The following is a 13,862-nucleotide window of genomic DNA, read 5'->3' as shown; positions in this document are numbered from 1 at the left end:
AAGAAGTGCAGCTCCACCATCTCCCACCTCACCCTCTGTCTGTACGCATTAGCAGCGGTGTCCATTAGCTTCCTGCTTGTCTTCTCCCGCGTTCTTATACCTCCTTCTTCCCATCATCCCATTGCCCCGTTTTTTTACCTTCTCTGTTGAGTTCACTTGTCCCTCGTTAATCTAAACTACTTTCATCGATAGGAAATTCAATGCAGTCTTTAAACTAATGGGATAACTGGTCAAAGAATACACTTGTGTAAGCACACAGAAAAGCTTCAGCTTTTTCCCTTATTTCTCACGTTACTCACAACAGTAACTACGGAAGAGGATTAGGGCCACCGGAAAATAAATAAATAAAGAAAGAAAATTCTGAGTTTAAAGTCAGATTTTTTTTTTTTCCGGTGGCCCTAATCCTCTTCCGTAAATAGCCGCTCCCCGCATGTACATGTCATTCGGATTGAAAATGTACAGAAACAGTAATACAAGTTTCTCACGCTTCCTTTTTTATATATACATAAAACCAGCCTAGTAAATATTATAGGGCCTTAAGTGCATGGTTTTTAACCAGGGGCTACATATGGTAAAAAAAAGTAGCGGATTATATCACTGTCAGGGCACTTACACTTAGCAAAAAATGATTTCCTGGCTCTGGATGCTCACTGTGTGTATTTCATACACACCACCAACTCAGACAAGGAGAGGGAGCCAAGCTGTCATAGTATCACCACTTTGTCACGAATACAAATAAAGTGTCTCGACCGGAAACGTCTCAGTCAGACGAACTAAAACTGTGCCGAATCCATCAATCGAAGCAGCGGGGAATATATGAGCAACTAAGGTGTCAGTTTAGTGTGTCGCCTCAAACTACATTTAAATTACATGAAAGTTTGGGGGCATTTTTTTTCTTTTTTTTTTTTTTGTCTTGGTGACACTCTTCGTCTCACATCGTCTCAAAATAGGGCGACTTGCTGAGGGAAACGGCAGGAGGTTCAGTGTTACCAGAACAGACTCAGATCAGCGCTAGAAGGGCCTTCAGGAGTGTCAGCTCATGTTTGGAAACGTGAACTCGAGTTATGTTGCTTTCATAAGTCATATGGAGTAAGACATTGTTTAAAGACCAATTCCTCCTCCCCCAAGTTTCTCGGTTGGTCACTTGGACTGAAAAACATGAAACAAATGTTTTACTTTTTGATTAACAGTACGAGAATATACCAAGGTTAACATCCCATAATTATAAACCATATTTAAGTTCGTCATACAAGTAAAATACATTAATTCAAATTTATCCTTTAACTTTTGTCAAATAAAATTGCTGGTTATGAGCTACACAAACATCCTTCAGCAAGAAAATTAGCAAGCTTCTCCATTTCGAAGAAGCAAATTGGGTAGAAGCTTTATTGGTGTCGCACTGACTTCTAGTGGCTGGATGGGATACTGCGGCTTCATACGAGGGAACTTCAACTTTTTTGTGACGAAGACAGAGAGGCATGATGGTACCTTCAATTCTTTTACTTAAATTTAAAAAAAAAGAAAAAGTACATCACATTATCTTTTACAATAGACATGTCTTTTTAAAAACTCTCTGGTTTCTTTACATTTTAATTATTTTGTATACAAATTCCTCTGAGAAAAAAAATAATCAAAAATAAGGAGCCTGTGACAAATTACTCTCCATAAAACCTGCAGTTTCTTACAACTGATTGACTGTATGTTGTGATTGTATCATAATAAAGTCTTTAGTTCAGTCGTGTCCGATGGGAGCCGTTTTACAGCTTTGACAGAGTTACTTTGATTTCTTTTAAACGATGCAGGAGCCCTGGAGATGTTCCACAGTTTATACTCTGTGAGAATCACTTTGATGATGAAATGCTTTCTGGACAACACTTCGATAATACTAACACACAGTTAACAACATACTTCATGAAAGAGAGGACACCAGATGAAAGGGAAGCGACAACATTTCTGTTTTGGAAATGTTGCCTCGACAGTCCAACATGACCATCTCTGCTTTTTATTTTAACGTGTGATTGCGATGCTTCTGGCAGCTTCAACTACACCTGAACATTAACTTCAGCATGTAGTCGGAAGCTTAAAATACTGATTTCGTTGCTGCTATGGTTGACGCTCGCCTACTGGTGAGCAGAGGGGGTCATGGAAGTAAGTGGTGATGAGCCCATGTGAGTGGAGACCAAAAACAATGCAACAAAATAAAAGCATTTCAGAACAAAAGGCCAGTTTTCATAACTCCAAAATGAAAGGAATTCAAACTGGGTTAACTAAAGCAGAAACATCAAACCATTTTCAATGTAAACATGAGCATAGGCAGAGCATGGCAGACAAAAACAAAAGATTTGGCAAAAAACAACAAAAAAAAAAACGTTCCACTTTTCAAACATGGGTAATCCTCCATGGGATAGCCTGAACTGTCCCAGAACGTCAAGATTATTTTACCAGAACTACAATAACTCGGACACCCTGCAGCTCATATTCCAGTTTTTTGGTTGTTTTTTTTTTTTTTTTTTTTATGAAAAAAGGTATTTAAAAACAAAAATCCAAAGAATTTAAAGATAAAAAAACCTTCATGATGGAATTATGGATTGGACCTTTTCTGAAATGATGCCAAAGACTCACTTTGTACATGGCCCGTCCCTGTTTCTGTGCACACAAAAAAAACAAACAACAAAAGCAAAAGTAAAGGCATTGTTATTTTTTTCTTCCTACATCTGTCTCACTTTCTTTACTTTGTGTCCAAAACGAAAGAAAGTTGGCAGAACGTGAAAAAAAACACGTCGCTCATGTTTTCTCAGAGCAAAAATGTTTGTGAGAGAACTGCTTTGTCCCTGCTCAGGAGCTCCACCTGGTGGTGCATCACAGGTAATAGTGATTTGAATGTTGAGGGGAAAAAAAAAAAAAAAAAAAAAAAAAAAGAGTAGGAAAAGGGTCTAAGTTCTGGGAAATTAACCTTCAGTTCCAGGAAAGTGGAGGCTGTATTCTATAGCGCTGCCCAAACATGATGCGTTCCTTCCTATATACGAGTACGACCTGGCAATGAGCCAAAAGTTCTCAGCGTGAACCGATTCCAAAAGCTAAATGAAAAGCTTTAAAACAATAATCTCACACTAAAAACGGACTGAGCTGGTCTGCTGCATTTCAAGCAACTTCATATCCAGCTTGGTTGATCCGGACTGAGAACAGGAGGAGTTAGGATTTAAGAGAAACCCAGACATTTCCAGTGTTGAGGGCAGTTCTGAAGGGCAGTTCAGCTAAATCCTCTGCTTCCCTGGAGGATCGTAGATTCAGTCTTTTAAAAGCGGACCAACATCAAAGTTGCTGTTTTTTTTTTTAAAGATCAGAAACAGAGGAAATGTCAAGGCTTCCCCCTTTTAACAGTGTTAAGGACATACATGAACGTTAAATGGTACGCTGTTGGAGAGTGTAAAAGGAGCTACTCTATTCTATCTATACATCAGTCCACTAAAACTCCAGTCCTGCACTGCAATTTTCTCACAAAAAAAAAAAAAAAAACACCAGAAAGTGTCTTATGTGGTTTGGCAATACATTTCTACACGGTAAGTCATTCGACAAGAGAAAAGACCAGCTTTAGTCTTGTAAATTTCAAAATAAAGTGACACTGAAGACGCTTCAGTCAAAAGTCATCGACTACTGCTTGAAAACGCAGATTATCTGGAACACTAGTAGTATCTGTGGCGTTAGGGAAACAAGCAGACACAGTGCCTAAGAAAAGTATTCCACCTAAACTGACCAGCCATGAATGGAGAGCACTAATAATGAGAGGCTGGGCAACTATTAATGTGGCTTTTATGGAAGGAAGCCATAGTTGAAAGAGTCCAAGTTAATGTTTGACAGGTGGAAGAAGCTAATTTGGTCAGATGAGACCAAAACTGGACTTCCTGGCCAAAAAAATTAAACCTTGTATGCTGGGAGATTTCCCCTAAACATCCCTTTGAAGACACCGTCCCAATGGAGAAGCATGGTGGTGGCAGCGTCTTTCTGTGGGCATGCCATTTTTAGCACAGGGTGGAATTTGGACGCCGCTAAAACTGAACAATCTTGTAGGGGGACAAAGACTGGTTAAAATGGCCTAGTCAAACTCCAGAGCCGAATCCCACTGAGGATTACAGCAAGGTTAAAAAATAAAAATAAAAATAGGGCAGCGCCTCCCATGACTGCAGCCTTAGGCACCCGTCTACACATGTCTTATGTTTTTTGTTCTTGGATGGACTGTACTAAAATGTAAATTTCCCCCCTGGGGTTTTAATAAAGATATTCTTGATTCTTGGAACTGATGTCAAGATATAATCTCCAACCTATCTGATTAGACTTGAAGAGAAATGGAAAATTATTTGGAAGACATGACTCAGAAAATTTGCAAAATAAATTAATGGGGGAATGAGAGGGATAAACAAAAACATCCCACTGGTCAGACTTCTAATAGCAAAAATATTATTCCTCCCACCTAACAAAGCAGTATTTTGTGTGGTAAAACTTTGATAAAATGTGTGAAATGAAAAAGTTTAGAAGTTATGGATACTTTTGAGAGGCACTATGTCTTGGTATTGTAGAATAATGTTTTAACTTTTCCTGCTAAAATTTTACTCATTTCAAGTGAGATAAATCAGAAGAGTTTTTTTGTTGTTTTTTTTTTTACATTTCTCTTTGCAAGCTGGCTTTGACTTCCAGCTGATAAACAATGTGAGGGTTAAATTATTACTTTAATTGCACATTTTATTCACGGGACTTCAGAGTCTGCTTTTGTTGAACAAACGAACACGTCAGGATTTTAAGTGTCCCAACACACCCCCCCAACTCGTTCAGTTAGGAGTCCTGGTAAAGTGCAGCAAATATACCAGCTGTTTAAAAAATAAAAATAAGATTTCTTCACACAGCTTGTGAGGAATCTCCGATTTCCAACCGCCACGTATCTAAATGGCAGTCAACGTTGTGCTCTCGTCTCGGATACAATCGGCAGCTCGCACCACTCCCAGCATCCAAACAAAGAAAACAAAGGCTGTTTGTTAAGAAGACAAACAAAAGACCTCCAAAGGATAAGGCGGCAAAAAAAAAAAAAAAAAAGGTTCACGACACATTTCACGTCTGCACACTTACAAAAACACGGAAGCGGAGGCCGCGACGTTTTTGTCAGTTCGTAAGCCGGTCGGCGCCGCCGAAACGCGTTTAACACCCGAAGACGGCGATGTAAACTAACAGAAAGGCTCTGGTGTCAGTTGCAGGCCGACGTCTTCACAGCTAATAAAACACAGAAGAAAACAGACAAACAGAAACAGTCGGACATGTTCACACCTCTGGTTCTGTTGGGTTTAGCCAAGAGGCACCGGTTTGACATGAATACTTTGATATACAGCAAGAAGTTCTGCATCTGGCAGTTTAAAGTAGGTTCTGTTATCTGCTAGGGAGAGCTTCCTATTGTAGCAGACGGCGCCCCCTTGTGTGGGGAGTGATAAAGAGAAAAAAAATAAAAATACAACTGACACACAATAACACGCACACCCACACATGCAACACCAGAACCAAGAAAGCCAGAAAAAAGTCAGTTGGAAGAGGAGATCCAGCTCCTCTATCAGCCCTCTGCTGATTGGTTAAAACTACTCCTCTGTTAGCGCCCCCTTCAGGATGAGCAGTTTCCCCTAGGTGCCTCCAACAAGAAGCTGCCGCTCGTCCAGAGAGCCGGAGGAATTTGAGGGAAATCAGAAGCTCCCCAACATCAACGAGGAGTGGAAGTGAGGAAGGGTCTAAAGCTCTGTGCTGGCCGGTGGTTTGGAGGTGGTCACAATCTTCATGTACTGGGTGAAGATGGTCTCGAACGCCTCGTCTCTGTGGATCATGGCGCCAAACACCAGCGGCTGCAGAAGACACACGCTAAACTGAATCGGGTTTATTGGGAAAATATGAAAACTTTTGTTTGCAACAAGTGAGCCAACAGTATTAAAAACTAAACACAACTATTATAACATGTGGTTGCCAAACATTATACACAATAGACCACTACCTCTAGCAATATGAGCCATATATTGGCCTAAAAATATGAAGCGCATTGATATTTCTAGATTTGATTGCCTTCTTCACACCCAATCGTTTCCAAGACAGGAAACTATGAGAGGCAAATCCATTAGCTTCTAGTCGAGTCAACCCATTTCAGCGACAAGCCATTTCAAAATTCTTATACCATAAAAGCATCATGCAATTATGAAACAAGCAATACATATTGCATGAAAATCGTCAAGCAAATGTACATCAAATCTATTGATCAATGTTCCTGTTATGAATCAACGTCAAGTTTGAACAGGTGGAGTTTTAGCCATGACTTGAGGGAACTCTGTTTTGCAGTTTTCTGGAGGTTTGTTCCAGATTAGAGGAGAATAGAAACTGAATGTCGCTTCTCCATGTTTGGTTCTGGTTATAAGGATGCAGAGGAGGCTAGAACCAGAAGGTTGATGCGACAACCGGTTTTTAACGAATTTTGCTGCCTAGTCTTTCAGAGATTTATAAACTAACTGTGGCAGTAACCAAGCAACTAAAGAAAAACACATTGATCAGTTTCTCTAACTAAACGTTGCTCCTTCAATTCTGGAAATATTCAGGTGAGAGAAGTCTGACTTTGTAACAGTCTTTATGGGTCTCTGAAGGTTCAGGTCTGAGTCCCTCATTTCTTCTCAGATTTCTTTCAAACATTGCTGGACATTGAGATATGCCTGTAGTCTCTCTCCATCTTGCGCCGCTCTGCAGGTTTCTTGTCTAATCTTGGCGAGTCACCGCCATGCCACAGGCATCCATAGATCTGATAACATCCAGTTTCGAGCTTCTTGTGGTTTCGGATCAGCTGTGGTTTATTTGCTGGAATTCAGACATGGAACTCTTCTGGGTTTACTTTGGAAACCAGGCTTTGCAGCATGTGTTTTGCAGTCAGTCCAAGGTGCTGAGCCACCTGGCCTCCTTATGAACCTGGCAGAATCCACTGACTGCTTCCACTTTTGGTCCAGGTGGCATAACTCTGGAAACATTTGAAATCTGTCCCATGTTTTTGTAACATTGAGGTACAATGCAACAAATTCTTCTCTGAATGCCTGGAACAAAGCCCTTAACTTGACACTTCATACTTGCTCAATAATTAAAAAGTTTGAAAACTGCTTGCATAGAAAAGGTTGGATGAAGAGCAAAGTTTGTTTTTCCCCTCCACACAGAGTGAAGGGAGGTCAGGAGGTAAAAACTGCCTCAAAAGCTCACTGTTGGAGAACAGCAGCAAACAATGTTATCTTGGGCCACCAAGTCTTCCTAGCAACCATTAAACACCTTTCACACATCCAGCAGGGAGCTGAAGAGTGATTCCAGGAAAAAAGCATATCATATTTGCTAAATACCACTGAGAACAAAATTACCTGCAATGAAACTGAAGTTTAGATTTTTACTAACATGTTCTGTTATAGTGTATGTCTGACTAGCTTGTTAGCTTCTACCATTGTAAGAATAACTGTAGTATTCAGAAGAAAGAAAAGCTCACAGTGATATTTTTCAACAAGTGAGGATATTATAACTGATAACCCTTTAAAGAATCCAAGCTAAGGTTTCAAGTATAGTGGCTCTTGCTAAGGCCATAGAACGCTAGAGTACATGGCATCAAACTCCTTAAAATATCAGGATGGACAACAATCTGGTAGTCTGTGCCAAAAAAAAATATTTTAGACGACAATTTTACAATCAACCTGCAAAAACTCACATTAACAGCAAAATACATTAAAAATCTGCTGCTGTTGTATCAACCTTCCAGAACACTCGGGCCAATCATGGAGAAGCAGAAATCAGTTGTTCTTATGCTCCACAAATCTGAAACGAATTTCTAGAAAACTGTAAAACTGCTGGAAGACCAAGTTCCTTTAAATCTAGACTAAAAACCGCACCTGCTTAGAGTTACCTTTGATTAGTAGTGAGTCAAACATTGACCAACATATTTGGTGTGTATTTGCTTGATGAGTTTAATGATGCCGTTTGACAAAATGTAATGTTTGTTTCATAACCCTTAACTGTATTATGCTTCTCTGAGGTAAAGCACTTTGAAGAGTCTTGTTGCCAAAATGTTCTGTACAAATAAACTTGACTTGTATGGCTAAATTTCAAGCAGTTTCTAGTGTAATACACACTTGGCCACAGAGTAGGAGACCAGAGGCCATCACAAGAGTGTGTTTAGGAACGGTCTCTTAAGTAGCGAAGCTCTCACCTTCTGAGTGGAGGGAGTGGCTATAGAGATGCCCATGCCGCTTCCCGGCAGGACCGACAGCACTTTGTACTAAACGGGGATAAAATTAAATGGTATTAATTTAGGAGATTCATTTGGATCATAGAAAGTGTTCAACTTTTTATATTCTGGAATACATTTTCTGGCCTACAGGAAGGTGGAAAAGGGGAAAATACCTTCTGGATGTCTGTGATGTCCACTAGCTTGATCACTTTATTCTTCTTGGAGGAGCTGGATTTGGAGCTGGAGCTCTCGAAGCAAAGATAGCTGACCGACAAAAAGGGAGGGAGGGAGTAATGGCGGTCAAAACTGTTCTCAATAACTTCTCCAGTGGTCAGTTCCTCCACATGAGCGACAAGGGTTAAGCTTACTTCTCTGTGACGTAAAGAACTCCATTCCTGATGTAGTCCGTGGGCATCTTCCTATCTCTGTTTATCAGACAACACCTCCAGCCGTTCTCGCACACTAAGAGAGGAAAAAAAAAGAAAAACCTCAGATTCAATTTGCAGCCTTTGACAACCTCAGTTGAGAGTTTGCAGTGGTTGTAGTAAGTTTCCTCACCCGCCAGAGGGCGCTCCGTTTCCGGCAGGTTGAAGATCTCGTGGAAGGGACCCTTTTTGGTGCTGTGGGAGCGACCCGCGTCGTCTTCTCTGCTCATGCCGCTGGGGACGGTGGCGAGGCTGCTCCGAGACACCACCGGCTGAACCTGGTGGAGGCAGGGGGGGATGAGGAGAGGTAGGAAGAAACAGGAGGAAGAACAGACGAAAGAGAAACCCAAAGAAAGGATGACAAAAATGAGATGGTCAACAATAGCACCAAAAGAAAAAAGAAAAAAACAAACAATGAGGGGAGGAGACAAAGAGGTGAAAAGAAGAGGAAAGGGGGGTAAAAGAGGGAGAAACAGGTCACGTGACTGAAAGATCCTCCATTAATCATCTTCGGCTGTTAGTACTGAACAATGCTCGGCTCTGCATGTGCACTTCATTGCGTCAGGCTCAGGTGTAACGTGCAAAGCAGAGAGGGAGGCTGCCATTCAATCAGCCTCTGTATGAGCACAAACCAAAATGACACTGGTTAGTCAGCGGCGCCTTCCTCCAGCACTCGCACACCTCAAACCTTTTCACATTTTCTCAAGTTCTAAATGTATTTTATTGTTTCGTTTTTTATTATGTAGTTGAACAACAATGCAGTGCGGAATTGGAAAGTGGAAGGAAAATGAAACACGTCTTCCCAAATCTGACACAAACAATAACATGAAAAGTGAGAGAAGCATTAGATAAAGATATGCTTAGGAGTTCTTTCATTTCCCATTCTTTGCAGACGGGGAGCAATAGGTTTCAAGCCTTACCGCACATTTTTATTTGGACTTTGACTAGGCCATCTTAACTAATGAATATGATTTGATCAAAACTGGTGCACTGTAGTACCACCGCAACGTTTACAGCCCCAAGAGCCATTTGTGTCTTTGGTCCAGTTAAATAAAATTTGCTTAAAGCCACAAAAGCTACATGAAAGAAATTAGCAAATTTTCCACAAAGTCTGCTATTGGATTTTATTTTTTATTAAAAAATTTTTTTATACATTTTTGTTTTAAAATACAGAAAATCTAACTGGAACATTTTTCTAGGGAATGTCTCACAAAAAAAGTGTAAATTTTGCAACAGACAAGTGACTCCATAAAAAAAATAACAAAAAAGGAATATTCCTTATAATATGAGTGTCATTCTTTACATATACTGCATGAAAGCAGCATTTTTTTTAGTCTTTCATTCTAAAACATTTTTTTTATTATTCTTTTGCAATCCGACAGGTTTTCCTCTAGAACTGATCTTTATTTATCTTCATCCATCTTCACATCAACTCTCACTGTTCCCTATCCCTGCTGAACAAAAGCTTCCAAAGCTATCATGGTTTTCTTCTTTCCACAGTATTATAAAGGGGAAATTAATTGCTAATAGCCAACATGCTCTATTTCCAGGTGATTGAAGTCGTAGTTTTAAAGCTTAAACATACTTTACACTTCTCAACTGATTGTTTTTATTCTGAATTATGGGAATTGGCACGAAGAGTAAAAGGAAACGCACACCACACGTCTTAGATTTTTTAAATCTGTGTGTTATTTTCCATCCACAATGATAAGTTGAATAAATGTGAAAAGGCTCAAGCTGTGTGCACACTTTTGCAAGGCACCGCGTGTAATAATGCCAACCTTCACACTAAAAATGAATCCTGAGTGCTTTATAGTTCCAGCTGCTCTACATACAACGGCCACATAAAACTACCAGCATTTATAGTTCTGGGTTTATTAGTGTTAAGGTAAAAAAAAAAAAAAAAAAAAAAAAGGGGGGGGCTTTATGAAGTAAAATATTATTATAACAGAAACAAAAACTGTTCTATGTGCATCTTGACTACTCGATAATACTACTTCTTATTGAGCATCTTGCCAGTGGATCAGAAATGTCAGAAATGTTGGTGGTTCATGGAGAAAACAAATCGTTAAAAAGCAAATGCTACATTTAATTTTAACTTAATTTCTCAAATATTTTCTGACATTTTTAATCCATTCCATTCACAGTCACTGTCGGGTGGGATCCCCAGGTGTCACGCATCACACACACACACACACCCACACACACGCACACACGCTTTGAGGTGAGCTCATGGCACACCCATAGGCAGAGAGGGGTGAGGTGGGGGGGAACCAAAGGGGAGGGCAGGGATGGTGGGGGGGAGGACACACACCAGAGCACCCTACCTTCTCAATGCAGGAGAGCTGAGAGAGAGAAACAACAGAATATACCTGAGAACGAAGCCACGCATGCTCACACACCTTTACGTAACCACACAGACAGAACAGGAAGTGAGAGTGGGGGTTGTGATGATTTATTAAGAGCGCTGATATTTGGAGGCTTTTTGATCTTCGTTTGTTTTTCACTCCTCTATGTGGTGGCGGGGGCTGTGGAGGTGTTCAGAGCTTTCCAGTCTAACCTGTTTAGGAAAGGTCTGAGAGGGGAAAATATAAATAAGAAATAAATAAAATAGGGGGGGGGGGGGGGCGTTTAGGCCCACTTACCCGCCGGGACACAGTGGCGTTGGTCCGCTCTTTGAGCTGGGGGTCGGTGGGGAGGCTGTTCCACACGATGTACGGCGTGTCGTACTTGTCCCGAAGCTTCGGACAGCTCTTAAACAGGAAGTCTATGATGAAGAACTTGATACCGGCATACACTCCTGTGGAGAGGAGACACGGAAATGGACAAAGGTTAACGTTCCAGGTCATCCAATCAGTTTGTTGTCATTTCAATTAATTAAGAAAAGCAAAAAACTGAAAGAATTTATACTAGATTCCATTTCAAATTGAATTTATTTCTAGTTTTCTTTCCTAAAAAAGAAATGACGAAGGACAGAAAATATTTTCAAAAACGTGGCTTTTATTTCAGTCGTTTCTTCTGTTGTACGACGGAGCATTAGAGACGGGCTGTGAAACGGTTTGTTTAATTACGAGAACGTAGAACTCATAGAAGCTGATTAAAAATGCAATATTACCAGTAAAAAAGATATATCTTAAAATTGCGAGAAAAAAAATGACTGTAATGGGGGGGGGAAGCTCAGATAGTGATCAGGATGTGATGTCAGCAGCTCAGTTTGTGTAGTTCTTGCTTCAAAATAGACAGTTGTTTGCATCATCATTTCAAAGTCCTCCTGCTAACAATAATCTCATCCTGATGTGATAAAAGATCATCATCTGTATAACTTGTATCTATAGTCTTTATTAAAAAATAAGAATAGTAATTCATGTCTGTCTGTAATATTCTGTGGTAGAGTTGACCTGAATTCAAAGCCAAATGAAAAGAAATTGTAGAACACAAAACAAGATTGTTTAATCTCCCTCTGAACTGTGGAAATCCAGAGGATGCATCGTTTGGGAGATGAAAAGTCCAGATTTCCCCCTGAAAAAAATAATCTTCAAAAAAATTTGATTAATCGATAAAGCTGATTTATCGCCCAGCCCAAGTTACAATTTCAAAACTACAAGAGTTTTCCTTCATGACGTTGCTAATTAAGTTCCTTTAGAGATGAAGTTCCTACATGATTTTTCATCAAAAGCTTCACATTTTTCCCTTCACTAGAACATCAACAATTCGGCTCTTTTTTTTAGCCAATTTTTGATGCATTTCAACAAGTATCCGGCTTTAAACACTGAACCTGTGGAGATAAAAGACTGAGATAACCGTTAAGCAACCAGCTGCCTCTCACAGGCAGGGCAGAGGAAGGTTACACAGCTACTGTATGAATGCATTTGTTTGTGTGCAATGAATGAAGAAAGAAGAGCTCTATTTATTCGACGTCCTTCGGCAATATTTAGAGAATGTCAGCTGAATGAAAGATAAATAAAAAAAGGGGAAGTGTGTGTGTGTGTGTGTGTGTGTGTGTCTCACCCATCATGAAACCCATCAGCTTGTACGGGAGGACGCAGGAGACGATGAAAGCAACCCACAGGCAGATGTAGAGCTTCCTGGTGCTATCTGGCTGCACCCACATGAACAGACTGCGACACACACAGGAAAGAGACACACACAGAATGAGTCGGAGTTTCACGGCATGCGGGGCGGGATGTAGTTTCAGGTGAAAGACTCACTTTTTTATCTTCTCCAGAACGTCGGCCATCTTACCGAAGATGTTCTGTGGAGAGAAAACACAGAAAATCGTCACTTTTTTCCTCCGTTTTTTTTTTTTTTCTTTCCCCCCACTTTAAAATTTTTATTTTTTTTTAAAAGGGCGTCCTACCTGAGCTTTTTGTGCAACATCGAGTACAAGCTGAAACTTTTCAGATACAGTCAGGTCTTCCTTTGGGGGTTCCTGCAAAATATGAAGTTAAATTAGTGAATTAAACTAACGTGCATTTTCTTCTGATCCAGAAGTCTTGGTCATTCTCCTACCATGGGTTCAGACACTTCAGGCACAATGCTCCACTGAATCCTCCACCCTCTGGCAGAAACAACAAATCATTCACGCAATTTAATCTAAAGATTTCAGCAATACCAACCAACACCCATCTTGTCTATGAACGTTTAATCTGCTGTAATGCAAAAAATACAGCACCTGGCAATGAGGTAATTCAAAGACAAGCGCAGGATGGCCAGGAAGAGAAACATGGGAATGGCCCAACCATGCCAAGCAGCATTCATGTAGATCTGAGGGAGAGAGAAAAAATATTTAGTTAGCAGCAGCTAAACAGCTACGTTTGGTGTGATCTTCAAACTAAAGCTGAAAACTTGATGAGCACAGAGAACAACTACAGGCTTCATTTGGTTCCTTCAACTGGACAGATTGGGACAAAGTCGTGCACAATTGTGGAAGGATTTTTTTTGTTTTTTTTTTGTTTTGCGCATTTGTATTCAGCCATAAAGCCCTGAATGAAATCCAAAAAAAAATTAATTCAGAAGTTTCTTAGTTACTAAAATGAGACATTTATCCTTCTTTATCTCTATTTGATAAATTTCTTTTTGCGTTTTCCATTGTAAAATATGCCAAAAAACAATCTTGAAACTGAAGGTTTTGACTTGATAAAACCTGGGAAAACCTGGAAGGTGTCAAATGCTTT

At 40.1% G+C, this 13,862-nt stretch overlaps 1 protein-coding gene across 2 annotated transcripts in view; it reads right to left on the bottom strand.

Moving 5' to 3' along the window:
• Positions 1-841: 841 nt before the first annotated feature.
• The window catches only part of gramd4a (GRAM domain containing 4a), a 45,345-nt gene continuing 32,324 nt past the window's right edge, over positions 842-13,862 (bottom strand). The window contains exons 9-20 of one of the 2 annotated variants that reach the window (XM_044108828.1): positions 13,361-13,452; positions 13,198-13,246; positions 13,046-13,117; positions 12,897-12,940; positions 12,697-12,806; positions 11,334-11,488; positions 11,016-11,033; positions 8,822-8,966; positions 8,632-8,725; positions 8,437-8,527; positions 8,243-8,311; positions 842-5,873 (exon numbers count right to left, since the gene is read on the bottom strand). In XM_044108828.1, the coding sequence (XP_043964763.1) occupies positions 5,763-5,873; positions 8,243-8,311; positions 8,437-8,527; positions 8,632-8,725; positions 8,822-8,966; positions 11,016-11,033; positions 11,334-11,488; positions 12,697-12,806; positions 12,897-12,940; positions 13,046-13,117; positions 13,198-13,246; positions 13,361-13,452 (1,050 nt within the window). In that variant the 3' untranslated portion in view covers positions 842-5,762. The remainder of the gene's footprint in view (positions 5,874-8,242; positions 8,312-8,436; positions 8,528-8,631; positions 8,726-8,821; positions 8,967-11,015; positions 11,034-11,333; positions 11,489-12,696; positions 12,807-12,896; positions 12,941-13,045; positions 13,118-13,197; positions 13,247-13,360; positions 13,453-13,862) is intronic. The other variant, XM_044108829.1, reaches the window with a different exon arrangement.

The sequence above is a fragment of the Gambusia affinis genome, linkage group LG23, assembly GCF_019740435.1.
Source record: "Gambusia affinis linkage group LG23, SWU_Gaff_1.0, whole genome shotgun sequence".
Classification (NCBI taxonomy): domain Eukaryota; kingdom Metazoa; phylum Chordata; class Actinopteri; order Cyprinodontiformes; family Poeciliidae; genus Gambusia; species Gambusia affinis.
This window is presented reverse-complemented; position numbering and strand designations above follow the sequence as displayed.